Source organism: Centruroides sculpturatus, unplaced genomic scaffold (assembly GCF_000671375.1).
Source record: "Centruroides sculpturatus isolate CEXI.00-Female unplaced genomic scaffold, Cexi_2.0 scaffold306, whole genome shotgun sequence".
NCBI classification, from domain to species: Eukaryota; Metazoa; Arthropoda; class Arachnida; order Scorpiones; family Buthidae; genus Centruroides; species Centruroides sculpturatus.
Genome location: NW_019384504.1, coordinates 257042 through 275883, shown reverse-complemented (window position 1 = coordinate 275883; position 18842 = coordinate 257042). Strand labels below are relative to the sequence as shown.

Sequence of the window (18842 nt, the reverse complement as noted above, 5' to 3'; positions counted from 1 at the left end):
CAATGGAAAAAGTGTCTTAATGTTAGTTTTCTGTTTTAATAAAATATAGTTTTTTTTAATAAAAATAATTTGATTTTTTTACCTCTTCAATCAAATCATTAAACTGTTTTGAAATCTCCTTTTGTATATCCTTTTTATAATTTGCTAGTACTGCCTTTTCTTCCTGTGACATTGAAGAGAGTTCTGTAAGACAATTACATTAATTAATTTGCCATTTTTATTTGACAAAAACTAATAAAAATTTTAATAATTAGAATACAAGAATCACTCTGAAATTTGTGAGATACTGGAAAATAGCAGATGCTAAAACCACGAAATGTTAGGAGTGCTCAAAGCAGTCCCTCCAGTATCTTTTGATCTTTTATGCACTTTTGAAGTCAGGTTTTCCAAAAAATGGAAAGCTTTGAGGCATTCATTTTCTAGAACAGACTGTTGTTGTTATCACAGAATATTTTCAATCTCATCTTTGGATGCAAAACAACCACCACATAAATTATTTTTAAGATTGAAAAATACACATAGCCAGATAAAGGAAGATGGATGTTTGATTAATTTGATGTTATTTTCTGCAAGAAGCATGACTGTTGTTGCAGTCATATGAGAAGAAGCATTAAAGATCTAAAAGAAGCAAAGATCAGTTCCTGAAACACTTTTGGCAGACATTTTTTCATGTACCAATATGACTGATGGTTTTTGCCCTTCTAACTCGATGGCTTTGACAACTCCCATAACCTAAAGAACACAGTGTACGTAACTTTCTTCACTGCTCATTGTCTTTTCATGGTGGTTTGTGTAGAATCATTGAAAAACGGTATGCACATTTTGTCACTTGTGATTTTGTAGTAAATGATGTGATGACAACCATCATTCAATATTTTTAGAGTTAGTCAACCGATTCAAACCTGTGCTGTCTTCTGATATTCTGTTAATTTAATTACTTAAGTTATGTAGAAGCCAACAACTAACAAATTTTTTTCATACACAATTCATTAGACAGGATCCTGTATATAGGTGTAGATCCAATGCCAAGGACAACTTGTATCATTTGATCATCAATTGTCATTGGTTATCATTTCTAAGACTATTACTGATGCAAGCCTACCTGTGTGGTTTTCATCACACAGGAGCAGAAATCCCTGCAAAAGTTTGCAAACCATACAAATACAGTGGCTCAAGACTGCACTCATTGCTAAAAGCTGACTAAATAATCCATGCAAGTTAATCTGACTTTAAAAAACTAGCTGCATTTGCCCGATTTTGTTCAGACTTTGAGGGAGTAAGGAATTGATGAAGTTGAGTTGGGAGAAACTGATAAAAACAATGGTCTTAGTAACTAAAATGTAAATTTACTAACCTCAGTATTTACAATAATGAAACTGAAAAACAAAAAATTACTTTGGCTACAGTTAACAAAGGGTGGGACTCTGACATGTTAGTCCCATAGACTTAACATAGTACCTTTGCCACACCTAAACCATTAACCTTTCTCAAATCTCTCATCAATGGCATCATCTACAGGATAAGAACTTTAATTTGATACCTGAACCCTATTTTTAGCCACAGCTGTTTACTCAAACTAAATCAAACAAACTGAAACCTTCTTTCAATTACTATTAGATTATTGCTTGATAGCACTCTCTAACTCCATGTTGCTGCAATTTTCACCTTCAATTCCATCCGTTATATAACAATTGCCACAATCAGCTATTGCTAATTTGAATTTGCAGACTGTTGTGATTTTTTCACATACTTAATAGTTATTTCCAGAAAAGCAGACAGTTTTCCTTTATCTGAAATAGTTCAGAGTGACCCTCATATTTCTGTTTGCAATCTTTATACAAATATCTTATTTCTAAACAGTAGAAATTTAAGTTCTAAACAGTAGAAATTTAAGATAGTCAATAATTTAAGGTTTGTATTTGAATATAATGAACACTCATATTTAAATTCCAGGAGATCAATAATGCAAAAACAGTTTTTTTAAATTTATGCCAATGATAGTAAAACTTTACAGTAAGCTTTTAATTGTAATCACAGATACAGTATTAGCAGCTTTCAAAACATGCAAGTGATATATTTTTTTAAAATTATAATATAATAATAATAATAACGTGACATGTTAAAACAATTAAATACTTTTTAATACCAAAGTCAATAAAACTAGAGTTTCTACTAAGTGTAGTCTTATTTATTTACCCAGCTTAATATTATCAATATAGACAATTTCCAAATTTAAATTTGGATTGCATTAGCTAAGAATTAACTGTACTATAAAATTAATAATAAAGCTTTAACTTAATTATCAGTTATAATAAAAGCAATTTTATAAAAGCATGTATCATGAAACTGTCTACAATTCAGTTACCTGAATTGACAACAACCTATCACACTTTTCCAGTAGTAAAATGTTTAATGTTTGAAATGCAAATGTTTTCAGCCTCATTTAGAGGCCAGTTTAAGGTTTATACTAAAAATATTGATTTGAAAGCCAAAGATTCTTAATTTTGGAATTTTTTAAAATGAATTCTTCTTTAGGACATGTGCTTTACACATGATATGTACAGTACCTTCAGAACTAAACATTTGTATATTTGATGGTAACTACCATGTAATATTACATGCCATCAAAAGCATACAACTTTTTTACAACACTGAAATTTTATAAGTTTTTTTAACACTTGAGCATTGGGTAACCCAATCTTATTATTAAAGCACCCCATGTTAAGGTGTGTTTCAAATTTATACGGACACAAAAAAATTAGAGTGAAACTCATATTTGCTGCATTAAGTGACAAATGTTTTATTAAAAATAACATGGATTTACCTGTTTCCACACTGCAAAATAAGAATTTTAATCAAACATTAACATTTTGTCACTGAAAATAATATTTTTGGAAATTTTGTACAAAAATCTGTTACATATTTATCCGGACAGGCACTCATTTCGTGACTTAAATAGAATATTGTTTAGTTTCAAGCATTGAAATATGCAAATTAGCTTACATATCTAATTGTAATTCAAATTCTTTATGTTGTTCAACGTTCTAAAATGGGTAGAATGAAGAATTTATCTGATTATGAAAAAAGAGCAGATTGATGCCTATAAATCACAAGGCAAGTCAATAAGAGAAATTGCAGCATATATAAATTGTCCAAAATCAACTGTTGGTGATTATTTATCAAAAAGATGTGGCTAGGATGTACCAAACTTCAAGACAGGTCCAAAATCCAAGCTTATACCTTGAGACTGAAGACAAATCATCAAGGTTTGCTCCACAAAACAAACATCAGTAAGAAAAATAAAACAAGAATTAGACTTACCTTGTAGCAGTACAACAGTGTGGAGAGATTTAAATAAATCTTGAACGTTAAAATTCAGAAAAAAGCTATAATGCTACCACTTTCATTAAAGCACAAAAGTGACAGACTTAATTGGGCACAAAAACACATGACATAGTCCAAAGAATGGACTGAAGTTTTGTTCAGCGATGAAAAACAATTCATCTTAGATAGTCCGAACAATTGAAAGTGTTATTGGCAAGATTTAAGAACCAAAAAACAAATATTTTCAAAATGCCAAATGGGTGGGGGATCAATAATAGTGTGGGGTGCATTTGGATTCAATGGAACCATAGATTTAGCATTTATAACTCAAAGAATGAATTCAGAGAAGTATCAAGGCATGCTTGAAGATCATTTATTGGAAGCTGGACCAAATATTTGTGGACCAAATTGAATCTTTCAACAAGACAATGACCCTGTGCATGCCTTTAAATCAACAAAAATGTGGTTTAAATGTTAAAATATTGATCTGATGACATGGCCTGCTAGAAGCCCTGACCTGAATCCAATGGAAAATCTTTGGGGGATGATGGTTCGTACAGTTTATGCCAATGGAAAGCAGTTTTCCCACAAATCATGATTTGAAGGCAGCAATTTCAGATACTTGGGATAAACTTAAGATTGAATTCCTTCAGAATCTAATTGAAACAATGCCTAATCGAGCATTTAATGTAATTAAGTTAAATGGTGGTTACATTGGCCATTAAATTGTAAGAAAATTTTGCAATTTGAAACCTGTCCGGATAAATATGTAACAATATTTTTGTACAAAATTTTCAAAAATATTATTTTCACTGACAAAATGTTAATGTTTGATTAAAATTCTTATTTTGCAATGTGGAAACAAGTAAATCCATGTTATTTTTATCAATAATAAAACATTTGTCACTTAATGCAGCAAATTTGGGTTTCACTTTAATTTTTTCATGATGTAATAAGTTTGCACTTCACGCCGACGTATACTATTATTAGAACACTTACGTGCAGTGGCGTTACAGGAGTGGAATTCCCGATCCGGAAATTTTTCAACTTTTAGAGAGAGGTTTTTCCGCTAGCACTTTCAGTAGTGTAAAACTACCATCATCAGGCGGTACATAGAATTCAATAGTTCAAGCTTACCGAACAATGTTTCGACGGTTTTTTGAAAAATTCTCAATATTGAATATTTCAAACGATATTTCCGACGGTTTGGCTGATTATGGTTTTCGAATATTATTTAAAGGTTCTTACATCATAGCGCGAGAAATGATGATAAATAAATATTAACATTAGAAATGTCTGTTAATGAACATAGTTCGTTCAAGTATGCGCACCAACGCAAAATAAGCATATAAGCAACGAAGGAGTATTTTTATCTTGGGTTGAGTTGTTTGAACGCTGTTATACAAATTTGTGGGAGCTCGAGAGTTGGGGAGTTGCATGGTATAGTAGTAAAAATAAAGAGTGTCTCCCAAATAAATAGCTCCTTTGGTTCGTTGCAGCGTTTTAGTAATTTTGTTTCGTTCCATAGAGGCTGGTAGTTATGGTCGAGTACTCTCTTTGCTAATTCCGTGACTGGCCTATTATTTTTGATGTCTTCTTGATGTTCATGGATTCGTAAACTTAATTTTCTAGCGGTAGCTCCTATATAATTAATCTCTTCACCAGTTAGTGTGTGCTTTAGCAGGATTTGGTAGATACTGGATTTTTCATTCAACTGATGATGGTAGTTTTACACTACTGAAAGTGCTAGCGGAAAAACCTCTCTCTAAAAGTTGAAAAATTTCCGGATCGGGAATTCCACTCCTGTAACGCCACTGCACGTAAGTGTTCTAATAATAATTTTTTCATGTCCGTATAAATTTGAAACACACCTTACTCTTAAATGGATTATCTATTAGAAATTTTGAAGCTGTTGATATCATTTCAGTGTCTTTGCCATTTATGCACTTTCTATCATGTGATTTCTTATATACAGTGTCCATAAAGTCCATGTGCAATTTAAAAATTTATAACTTTATTAGTATTTGTGATAGAAAAAAAATCTGTAAAAAGTATTAGAAAGCTTAAATTACCTAGTTTCATGTAAAACAGCAATTCTCAACCTGTGGGTCACGATTCCTTTGGGGATCAAACGATCCTTTAAGGGGTTGCCTAAGACCATCGGAAAACACATATTTCTGATGGTCTTAGGAACCAAACCACTGCTCCTCTATTTGTCTCCAGGTGGGTCCGCCTACATATGAGTACCTGGCGTGATGAGATCATCGTGCCAACCCTGTCACATACACCCTGTACAAATAGTGTATGTGACAGGGTTGACGCCATAATGTACTTATGCAGACCAGTCACACATGTGTAGAGAGCAGCTACTGTGTAGAAAGCAACTGCTGTGTTGAAAGCAGCAGTATTGAAGGTAAAAATGACACTTCATGAATTATAATTACTGGGTAAATGTAAAATCATGTACTGTAAAATCAACTACTGCAAAAAAAAAATATCTGTATCATGGGAACTTAATCTGGATACTGATCAGTCTTTTTATATTCAGCTGTGATTGATGTGAATACTGCACCCTTGTGATAGTAACAGGTATGCAAAAAAAAACAACACAGAAAATGGTAAATCATAGGAAACTTAAATGAACTGTATTGACTGAACTATGCCATGTATCATCTTTTGTATTATTAAAGCTATTGTTATATATTATTTTCATTAGCAAACTATCCCACGACAATGAATTTTGTAGAGAAGAACTTTAAGAAAAGAAAATATAGTGAGAATTTTTTACAGTATGGATTTACCTCAATAACTACAGCAGAAATTGAAAAACTGCAATGTGTTATTTGTTATGAAGTTCTATCAGCCGAATCTATGAAGCCAAACAAAGTAAAATGCCATTTTGATAGCAAGCATCCGAGCTTTGCCAGCAAGGATACTAACTATTTCAGAAGCAAAGCTGATGAACTGAAGAAAGCCAGACTTGACACTGGTGGCAAGTACCACAAACAAAATGTAGCAGTTGCCATTGAAGTTTCATATTTGATGGCACTCAGAATCGCCAGAGCTATGAAACCTCATACCATTGCAGAGGATTTACTGTTGCCAGTGGCCAAAGACATTGTTCGAGTTATAATCGGAGATGAATTTGTTATGAAATTATGTGCAATTTCTTTATCTAACAGCACTGTCCACAGAATAATAGATGACATGTCTGCTGATATTCTTGATCAGGTAATCCAGGAAATTATATCTGCTCCACTTCCAATATTTAGTATCCAGCTTGATGAATCTACAGATGTTGCAAACTGTTCAGTTACTGGGTTACGTGAGGTATGTTAATGATGGCAACTTTAAAGATGAGTTTCTTTTTTGCAAACCTCTTAAAACGACAACTACTGCACATGATGTATTTGACACAGTTGGTTCATTTCTGAAAGAGCATAAGATCTCTTGGGAGAAGGTTTGTGGTGTTTGCACAGATGGTGCTCCAGTTATGCTAGGATGTCGATCTGGATTTCAATGTTTGGTACTGAATGAGTCAGCAAGAGTCATCGGAACTCACTGTATGATTCATCGGCAAATATTAGCAACGAAGACGCTGCCACAAGAGTTACAAGAAGTAATGAAAAGTGTCATAAGTTCTGTCAATTTTGTAAAGGGGAGCGCTTTAAACAGTCGACTGTTTTCGCAACTGTGCAACGAGTTGAATGCGCTGAACAATGCTCTGCTATTTCACACTGAAGAGAAATGGTTGTCGAGAAGAAAAGTTTTATAATGTGTTTTTGAGCTTTGTGATGAACTCAAAACATTTTTTAATCAAAAAGCAAGACTGCAGTTTAAAGCACTTTTCAGTAATAAAAGTGAACTGCAGAAAATATCTTACTTGGTTGACATCTTTCCTATCTTGAATGAGTTAAATTTANTGTCGTCGGCGTGGAAATACATGATTAAAAAGTTCACTGAAAACTCAAGCTAGAATTAGTTTATTGGAAGATTTATTATATTTTTTATTTTTTAGTTTATTTTGTGTTATTTTTATATATTCTCTTGTATATTTTAATTTTATTTTGTGTTAATTTTATATTTGCTTCCGTTTCTCTTGTATATTTTTAAAAATTTTTGTTCTAAATTTTGATTTAAATATTTATATTCTATACATGGAATGTATCTGTTCCATTTTCATTTTTTTAGACCTGAGGATGTCCTGTTAATCAGGTTGAAAACGTTTGTTTTTAAAAAATATATTTCTCAGCAACAAATTAAGGTCTTTTAATTTATGTGTTTACTTGCTGAGCACTTTTAATGTTAACAAGAGGAGTTCAATGAACTTATTAACAGCGATGCAGCAAGAACTGATTTCTCTACAATGCCAGTTACAAAATTCTAGATCAAGTGTTTGAAGTCATATCCTGTTCTGTCTGAGACTGTGTTGTACCTTCTTCCATCTCCAACAACTTATCTTTGTGAAACAGGGTTTTCCAGCTTGTTGGTTATCAAGTATAAATACAGAAGTAAATTTGTTGTGCCAGATGATCTTCATTGTGCTCTTGCAAAGACTGTCCCAAGAATTTCTGATCTGGTGAGAAAGAAGCAATCTCAACCTTCGCACTGATGTTGGCTTTTTACACATACTATCTCAAAATGTAGCAATGTAGTTTACTATTATTATATTAAGACTGTTACCCATACTACACCATGCTTCAAAACAAAATTTCATTTATTCGTAATTAGAAATAAATATTTCACAATATATAATTACAGTAGAACCTCTATTATCTGGATTTTCGATTATCCGGATTGTTCAAAATTAACAAAAATTTTACGAATTTGCTGATTTGCACTTGGCGAATTACAATACTGTTTATGTACGTGATGGAATGCATAACTTTTTTGTTTCAACAACGTCTCACCCGGCACAGTGGTCATAAACTCTTATTAAATATATTTTACGTAGTAATAAAAATATAACTCGACATACGTATTTATAAATAATTTATATTCAAATTACGTCATTTCTATGACCAAGGGCGGCGTAAGGCACGGACGACGTGGGCCACCGCCTACGCCTTGCGGTCCAAAGGGCCTCGCGCCTCGAAGGTTTATGCATTACTTAAAATCCGCGAACGCGAAGAAAAAATTTTACTCGTCATAAAACGATAAATAGTTTGTCAAATTTTTATTCATAAAAATGCAGTTTCAACTGCTTTTTATTTTATAAAATCCTTCTTCTTGCTCCACCAGAGGCCTTTTAAACAATAGGTAGTCTGTTAGCGTTGGTCAGTAGTAGTCCAAATTCAATACGAACGTTTGTTTCTTGAAAATTTGATCACGATTTAAATACAGTATTTACTTTTAATATTACCGATATGTCATCGAAAAGAAAACGTGTTGTATTATCATTAAAAGACAAAGTATTTGTTTCGATTATCCGGATTTTTCCTTATCCGGACTATCTTCATCCCCAATTAGTCCGGATAATCGAGGTTCTACTGTACATATTGTTTTTGTGATTAATCACTATGCTTTAATTATGTTCAATAAAAGTACATCCTGCATATCAGATGTTTACATTACGATTCATAACATTAGCAAAATTACAGTTATGAAATAGCAACAAAAATAATTTTATGGTTAGGGGTCACCACAACATGAGGAACTGTATTAAAGGGTCGTGGCTTTAGGAAGATTGAGAACCAGTGATGTAAGATTATTTAGTAACAAATGTTTTTAGAGATTGGAAGAGGTGGACCATTATCTTGGCCTCCACGTTCACCAGACTTGACTCCATTAGATTTTTTTTACGGGGACATGTGATAAGAATAGTGTATGCAACAAAACCACAATCATTAGAAGACTTAAAAGCTAAAATAACTAACTGGCAAACATTTTTATAGAACTACTGTATTACTAAACTTGTATTGAAAAAAATTGTATTACCTTTGTATTATTAATGATGGTAGACATATGGAAACTTAATAAAATACAATAAAAAAAATATAGATTAAATTTTTAAAATTGTACATGGACTTTATGGACACCCTGTATTTCCCAAGCCTCCATTGATCTAAGCTTTTCGGTACCAAAATTTTCTTGATTAATTTTGCATTCTTCCAGCTTACCAACACCCTGGGCTCATTTGCATACTGTGCAAGTATCATTCCTGCTTTATTTTTTGAGATTCATAGTTATGTTTGGCAATCTACTGAGACAAGGCTCTGTTAGTAGACCCTATGAAAGTTAATTATTGTCAAATCTACTGTTATACAGGAGTATTGATTACACCCCTGGAGCTCAATGTTATATTTATTATTTGCATTAGACAATAATCTAATGAGGTAGTAAAAATGTCCTTTATACATCGTTTGAACATAAATGACACTAACAAAGAATTAGAACATGTCAATCACATAGCACAAATTCACAGCTATAGCAAAAAACTTGTTCGTACCTCAGTGGTTAACTTCCTAAAGGCATTTCAACAGACAGAACACAAGCATAAACAAGTAAAATGGCAAAACCATATTTGGGACAAGACTATGTCTTGGAGACTCACTACTAAGCAGAATCACCTTTACGCTCAAAGTGGGTCTCATTCTCATTCTCCAATCTTCTTTAGTATCGCTGCTTTTGGGCGCAATCGTTCAAATTTCGCAGGCCACAACCACAAGGTTGTCCACGATTCATTTTTGATGAAATTAACGTATCCAATTTCAAAATTTCACTCCGCTGCGTGTTGGTCCAGGTTGAATTTTTGTCAATGCGTAAAGAAAATTTCCCGTTTTCAAAATAATTGTGGTTATTGTAACATCCAAAATTATTTTTTATTTTGCACAAACAATATACAGTTTAACCTGATTATAACATCATCAGATGTAACAACAGCCCTAATATAACGTCAAATTTTTACCAGTCCCGTGATTTTACTATACTAGATAATGTTAAAAAATCTACTCGTAATGACATAAAACCTTGTTTTAATGTCATATTTGAAGCACTCCCAAATTTACAAAATTAGATTACAAATTTTATTTAACAAAGAAAATACTACGTGTTCAGTCCTTGGGTCAGAGTCCACTTCCTAGAATGACTATGGGTGGTACTCTCACCACTTGACTTTGGTTTGCCTGTTTGCAGAGAGAGTCGCCATTTTGTATTTTATTTTGACTCTGTTCTCGGTCCCCCGAGTACCTACAAGTCTGGTTCTTTTTTATGCACGCATGATTTGGGCACCTAATACTATGTGCAAAATATCAACTCTCGACATGTACTCCTTCATACGTCTATGCTGGTAAGAAAATCAGGCAGTACAATTTTATAAACAAGACATAGACTTGTCAACAAGAGGAAAAAAAAACAGCTTTTGGTGGACATTATACATAGAATTTAAGATAGAATGAAACAGGTAGCAAAATACTCAATAATAATGAAATGTAGCCCAACCATCTTTAGATTGTTGTCCAATGGAAAAGATAAATATAACATAAATAGAGCTCCAGGAGTGTACTTCATATCCTTCTACGACAGCAGATTTGACAATCTAACTTATATAGGATCTATTAACAGAACCTTGTCTCAGAGGATTGCTGAAAACAAGTAGTCTCAAGGTGTGTGTCATTTAAAACACATGACATAAAAGAACATATTTTAAAAAATTCAAGAATTAAGAATCTTTGGCTTTCAAATCAATATCTTTAATATACACCTGAAAATGTTTTTGGCTCTAAACGAGGCCAAAAACATTTGTATTTTGGACATTAAATGCTTTACTGCTGGAAAAGTGCAAAAGGTTGTCATCAATTCAGATAATTGAAATAATATTTCTAGCTTTCACAATAATTTAATTTGACTGTTTTAGAAAAATGTCACAACAGAATGAAATAGTCTCTTAGTTGCAAACTCACAAGAGTGTTTTTGTTGTATACACAATCATATGTAACAGTATCTTTGTGTTGTAGACTCACAAAAGACTACAAACCTCTAGTAATTAATATTATTTTTTTAAACTTTTCACTCTCACATCATATTCATTTGCAGCATTTTATATCCCATATCATTTTTAAACAAAGTTTGTTTTTTAAATACACAATTTAATTTTTATTTTGATAAGTAGAGATTTTAATGTTTCTGATGATAAAATTTTCTTAACTTAGGAAAACCAACTAATTTCATTATTTTTAAATTATGTTTTATATTTTCCTTCTGACTGAGTATATTCAGATTTTTAAAACATTTTATAATTAGAATTATGTGTAATCAGTCATACTTAAGACAATCTTCTGTTGGGAAGAGAGTTAAACAGCAAATCTTGCTGTTTTAAAACAATTCCAAATTCTGTAGTTTTTATGTAGTGTTTATGTAGTTATGTTAATTATTTTTGGATTAGATTTGTTCAGAACTGATAAAAAATTACCTGTTAACTTGTTCAACTTATAATAGCAAAGTTAAGACAATCAGCTTTTTTTACATGTTTAAGCAAAAATTACAAATAACTGCCAATAAAAATATCAGCAGAAAAAAAATCCTGCAATATTATTCTATTTTTGTTGGCACTAATTCATAATAAATAATTTTATTATTAATTAATTTATTAATATATTAAACTGTTAATTCATAATAAACCTATTATGGATTTATCACTACTTTATATTATTCTTTTAATTATGTTAATTGTTTCTATTTTCTGAAGTAATTAAAGATGTTTAAAACACAATAAACAAATTCTCTCTAAAAGTAAATTTGTATATAAATTGAGAAGTGCTTGTATATAAAACAAATTTTTTAAATATAATCATTAAGAATATTTGTGTATTAAATAATTTAAATTCTAACCTTTTTCAAATTCTTCTAAAATATCTTCATCGTCATCTTTGTCCACATTTGTTATTTCGACAACAGATTCGTCTTCATCTTTCTGTGAACTTTCTAAATTTTTATCTGCTTTTGTAATTTCTGCTTGTGCTAAAATTCAATAGAAAATAATAAAATATGTTGTCTGTCTTAAGAACATATATTTTTAACATTAAATTGTATATATTACATTTGTCATCATCGTCTACAATGGTATCTGTCTGCACTTCTGTCAGTTCTGATTTCTTAGTTTCTTCTTCTGTTTTTTCCTCTTCTCCCAATTTCAATCTCTGTTGCTGAGCCCAAGTTTTTAGTTTCTTTAGACGTTCTTGTTGTTCAGCTAACCATACTTTTCTCTTCTCCTCTGCTTTTCTTTTATCCTCTAAAATCACTATTAAAGTTAGAAAAAGTTGAACACAAAAATATTAAGTGATACAGTTAAAAGTTTACCTTCTACTTTTTCTATATAAATTTGATACTGCTCACTATCTAATAAAGGACTACAAGATATGACTTGCGGTTTATTAGAAGGAAGGGGTTTCAGATAGGGATGGTTACATATCCGAGAAGTGTGAACAGTTATCAAATAACTACATGTTCCTGGTTCATCTACTCGATGGATGTAATCGCCTGAATCTTCTTCACAGAAGAACTATAAATAAAATGTATATCAGCAGCTATAAAAACATATAGTTACATTTTATAATAAGTAAATAAAACAACAATAATTTTAGAAACTTAGAGAATTCTTTTGGATTAAACATTAAAATTAAACTTGTTAATAAATTTTCAGTTGATAGGCATATATATTAATTAATGAGAAGACTTAAAAGCTAAAATAACTAACTGGCAAACATTTTTATAGAACTACTGTATTACTAAACTTGTATTGAAAAAAATTGTATTACCTTTGTNAAAATGTATATCAGCAGCTATAAAAACATATAGTTACATTTTATAATAAGTAAATAAAACAACAATAATTTTAGAAACTTAGAGAATTCTTTTGGATTAAACATTAAAATTAAACTTGTTAATAAATTTTCAGTTGATAGGCATATATATTAATTAATGAATATTAGGATTGATCAAAAGAAATCTGTTTGTGCCATGTCACATGGTCTGGCATAAGGAGAGGGGAATAACGTCATATGGCATGATAAGCATACACTGATGAACAAGTGGGAAGAAGATCAGTTGCCTCACATGCTTTCTTTTTAGCATAGAATAGTGAAAACAAGCCTGAATTATTTGGAATCTGTTCAAGATTGAAACGTGGTGCCACCACTTTGAGCTAACCAGTAGATTAGCGCATATGCAATGGAAACCTCCAGCTCACCAAAAAAAAAATTCAAGTCACAGGCCTCCACATGTAAAGTTATGATGACTGCATTTTTTGACATTGTGTGTGGATTTTAAGACCCTCATGTGAGCATCAATGCCAACTGCTACAAGGCAACCTTTTGGTAATGTTGGTTGACCCCTAAGAACTTAGAAATTAAATCCATTATTTGGCAAGAAAATCTCGTCACCTTATCCTAGCAAGATTATAGTGATTCGAATGTCGACAAATGATTAGAGTAAGCAAGATTCCCTCTAGTTTGACCTCGATCGATGATATAAAAAAATTCAGCATCGACAAAAATACCCTCCTGACTTATGATTACCACTCCTCCCATCAGCTTGCCCCTGACTTTTACTTTGAAGATTCAGGTGATCATCCCATGTTTAGGATTTACACTGACTGTTCCAAGATGGGTGATAAAGTGGGTGCCACTTTTGTAGTTTACTCTGACTTAGGCTGCAAGCTTCACAATGCTTCCTTCCATCTAGGTACACACTGCTCAATAGCACAGGAAGAAACTTTAGCTATTTATATGAGCTTAATTCACATTAGGCGTAGGAAGAACAAAAGACACTACTTACACTATCGCATTTATTTTGACAGTAGGGTAGCTTTACACAGGATTGCGAAGTCTGATACCAGCTTAAAACTCATCCATCTCATACACCACATTCTCAGACACTTAGATATCAACATTAGGATAGATTTCCAATGGGTCCGAGGTTATCCAGGAGTTCTCGGCAATGAGACCGCTGACCATCTTGTCAAACAAGCTGCAAAGTCTTCAGTCACCAGTACAGTACTATCAGTTACATTCCTACCTCATACACCAACAATCGTGTCAAGAAGCTGTAAGGATCCAGCGAGACCCTGATGCCACTCGCCCAGGGTCTCGCTTTAAGTGATAAGTCTATTGACCCTCGTTCTTCCTGCGATCTGTCAGGATGACGCAAGAAATATTTAAACATATGGGGGTAGTGGTTACTGGACGCAGAGATTCACATAGAGACAGACTTTACAAAAGTAAATGCGTTTAAATAAGAGAGATGCTTTGGTAAAAGGGTGTCCCAAGCAGAAGAAAAGCGCACTGGATAGTTCTTTTCGATGCTGTAGGTCATCACACATACAAAAAAAATAGAAGAAAATTCATTTCTGATGTAGTCTTGGACGTTGGAGGGATATAGAGTTGTCACTGGGAAGTCAGATCCCTAGTCCCTTCCTTCCTAGGTTTCGGAGATGTGGGTCCTTTCTGATAATCCTGGTCCAGGTCTCTGGAACTGGCATTCTCGATCTCAACCTCCACATGTCCTTGGGAACTCGGGCTTTTATAGAATTTTACCCAAAATCCCTTTATTTAGTTGGTCTGAATGATGATCCCCTGTAACTCCATTTGTCCCTGGTCTGTTACCAGAGACGCGACTTGGGTCGAGTGATTGCCACGCACCCCTGTCCGGGCAGTTTTCCCTCGGAAGTCGGGTAATGCCCTTCTCCGAGTGATGGCCCCATAAATTTTAATCTAATCTGTATTTTCTGACTCGGATAAGACACAGCTGTCCCAGCTGCCACCCTCTCTGCAGGAGCATCTGCCATTCCTGCTTTGAACTTTAAGTAAGGTGATCATCAAAATTTTCTCTGGCTGTTGATCTCTCTCTCCTTTCCACAATCTACGATCGGGGATCTGTCAATTAGGTTTGGAATGCCACAATTAAATCATCTCGCACTTCGTTCCTCAGCCACTCTGGTCCTATTTGCGAAATAAGTCACCGAATGATTGGCCCTGGTTCAACAGCCATATTCTCATCAGTCAACCAAGGGTCCAACCTCACAAAGCAAATCTTCATTCTCTGGGAAGACAGCTGGGACCATGACACCACTGGCAGGCTCACTTACACTTTCATCCCCAATTACTGTGATTCTTCACCATTTTTACCCTAGTTACACCCTCACTCAGCTACTTACAAGACACGGCAACTTTAAGCAATACTTGCATAAATTTAACCTCGGGGACAATCCACAATGCGATTGTGGTATTCAGGAGGACCAAAGACCACTTCATTCAATTTTTCACTGCAATAGCTACAATCATATTAGGAATAGCTTAATGAGAGCTGCTATACTGGCCTTGCAACCCACACCAACTCATTCACACACGTACAACATTCCATCATCTACTCACATTCATACCTCTTAGTGGGGCTCTTGTGAGCACTCACTCCAGGGGCACAAATGGCAATTAGCTTTCCCTTGCTTTGTTTCAACTGTCAGTATATAGCTGCTTTCAACTTTGTATTTTAATTCTTATTTTCTGTCTTCTTATTCAGTTAGTCATAGTTGTAAGTTAGATTAGCAACTCAGCTTGGTTTCCGGTTTAGGTTAAATTAGATTAGGGGTTTGTTACCTTTAGTCATCTGGTTAGGTTTGTCCTAGGTTATGGTAGGTTAGTTTAGTAGGTTAGTGAGTAAGTTAATGTTTAAAAAAAAATAATAAAAATATCGGGGTCTTGCTCGTTTGTCTTCTGTCAGTCCGTTCGTCTTGTCTAGTTTGTTGTTGTGTTCACTGTTTTCACACTGTCTGTCTATCTGTTAATAGTATTGAGATTCGCACTCATGTTCAGTTTTGTTAGTATTAAGTAGATATAAATCTTCCTACTAACAGCCACTTGGCTACACTTAGCTATTTGTGGCAGCACTAAATTATTGGTGTTCGCTACACTCAGGTTTTCTTTTAGACCTTTTGGGGGACTATGGCCTTACAGCCTAAAAACTGCATGCCAACATCAAATGTAAAGAGTACAGTAGCTATATGTACGCTGTTCAGAGGGGTCCTACCTTTCTCTACTGTCTAGCTCCTTTCCCTCCTTCTCCCCCCTTTCCCTTACCTTCTTTTCTGCCAGCTAAACACTTTGTGTTTGGCTGATGTCTTTCATGTATGTATGTCCAATGCAACATTGGACAAGCTATATAAAGCCATAGAGAATAAGCGACCTGGCATGTTATCACATTATATGATTTTATTGCATGACAATGCTTGACCGCATGTTGCAAACACTTTGCAGGATACTTTAGCATGTAATGGTTAGGAGGTTCTGAACCATCCTTCCTACAGCACCAATATGTCACCATGTGAGTCAAGGAAGCAGTCACCCAATGGTTCAAGGACCAACCAACATCGTTCTTCATAGATGGTATTTGTTGTCTTCCCAAGCAGTGAATGCATATCTAAATGCCTATGGTGACTTTTTTAATGAACAAAAGTGCATTTCAGCTTCCTCATATATTGCTTTGTTTAATTATGCCAACCAACAGATATACTGTTTTGTTTGTCTTAATAAATTTATTTGAACAGGTTTCATTTGATTAATTCTTGTAGATATATCATTACTAAATTTTCTAAATTTTTTTATTTAAAAAAAAATACAATAATGTAATAAAAAAAATTAAGTAAGACTATTATTTAAATTGTATTCTAAAAGTTCTTTAACTTTTTAGGAGCTGAGGGCAAGTAGGCATCTTGACCAGTGAGCAGTGTCCTGTGGTAGCCAAGATAAGAAAATTCTTCACCTGATTTGGAAGTAGATCCCATTCATCCACTTCAAGTATAATAGTGTTCTTCTATTTGTTCCTGCAAAACTTTGCCTACTGTCTATCATTACAGTAGTTCTACCCATCAAAGCAACAATTGGTTTATATTTAAGAGCTACTATTGACAGTATCATTGTTTTTTGACCCAATTTGTTCATTATAATAGTGTGAGAACCTGAAGTTTATTCAAGTATTTAAAATAATATTTTTAAAATATTATGTTAAAACAAAAAAAAAAAAACTTATCTAATTTGTTCTCTTGATTCCTCTGAGTCACAGAGAGCAGGGAATTGTTCCTTTAGAAGTGAAAGTAACACTTCATAGTTCTCTTAGTAACAGAATGTGGAGAGTGTTTATGGATAATTTCATTGGTCCATCAAATTCATATATAAGGTGCCTCTTCACTTTTGAATGATGCTTTCCATCATGTTTAACCATGTCACTAGCCATAGGTTATGATCAACCTTAGCCTATCGATCAAGTTTCATTTTGCTCTGGTGCACTCATCAAATAATAAAAGGATAGTCTGAGATTTCACTCTCCATCTTCAAGGTAAAGGTTCTCACTTATATGTCAATGACCAGGTAACAAAATATTATTCTTTGTAAACTCTATCTCATGACGATTATTGTATAGAGTTAGAGGATAGAGTAAGAAAACCTCATACAGGATAATGTATATCCACTGATTTATATTCTTATCTTATCGTTTGTGTCAGTTCATTTATTATCATTTCAATTATTACTTTTGTTTGTAAGATATTATCATATAGATGTTTAAATAAATATACTTAGTTATATCTTAGCTTGTTTAATGGTCTAACTCCATCAACCTTTCCACAAAAGCATAAATCCCTCCTCACAAAATACCACTCGGATTTGCAACAACTATTTATCGCAAGTTAGAACACAATTCAAAACTTTTCTAACTGGTGTCAGGACCCTGACGTTAGATGGGAATTATCCATCCTGTTCAGTGAGCAAGGGTCTCCCCAATCTCACATTTGGTATCCGGAGTTTGGGTGTTTATCCCATACCTCTCAGCAGAGCTCACATTTGGTGTCAACAGAGTGGGGTTTAATGCCTCCCTACTGTTGGATCTCACAATAGTCAATATTCTTCATTTCTACATTATTCCTGTTGAAAAAGTAATTCTTGTTGGTTGTCTACTGTCTATAAATTGCAATAACATAAAAATGTTTTAAAATATACTCATTGACAAAGTAATAGGTAATAAGTGATTACAATATAATAACAAAATCACAATTTCCTGTGAACAATGCTACAAGTTAAAGCAACCTTTAGTATCCTATCCCAACAATCCTGTTTGATGTAAACAATGAATTAAAGCAACATAGAAAACATTTTGAACCAGGCACTAATTCTGTAGTTTGCATAAGTGAAAATTGAGATTAATGGTGAGTCATCTGTCAGAAGAGGAAAAAGCTGCATCAGGCAATTGAAAACAAGCAGGTTATGCAATATTACTGGTCTGTTGACATGATTCCTCATGTCAATAGACCAGTAACATGCAAGATCTCCGAGGGGAGGAAGCCTTGGGTCATTTTGATCAATGTCCCAAACTCAATAGAAGAAGAAAACATCTCAGAGCTACAAGCAAAACACTAAATTCTGGAAAGACTTGCATAGGGATTCCTTCTTTCAGAAATGCAGGATTAGCACTGCCTATCCAGGGGCAAGAGCAGGGTTGGGGAGAGCTGCAAGTATGTCATTTCGTCTTCTACG

The 18842-nt window shown here is 33.5% G+C and overlaps 1 protein-coding gene across 1 annotated transcript in view; it reads right to left on the bottom strand.

The window, feature by feature from the left end:
- LOC111622162 (protein OS-9-like) overlaps nucleotides 1-18842 on the bottom strand; it is a gene marked incomplete at its 5' end in the record, with an annotated part of 68314 nt that overhangs the window by 36763 nt on the left and 12709 nt on the right. Inside the window, 4 exon segments of the mRNA XM_023364498.1 lie at nucleotides 83-183; nucleotides 12154-12282; nucleotides 12362-12553; nucleotides 12622-12823. Of these exon segments, the coding sequence (XP_023220266.1) occupies nucleotides 83-183; nucleotides 12154-12282; nucleotides 12362-12553; nucleotides 12622-12823 (624 nt within the window).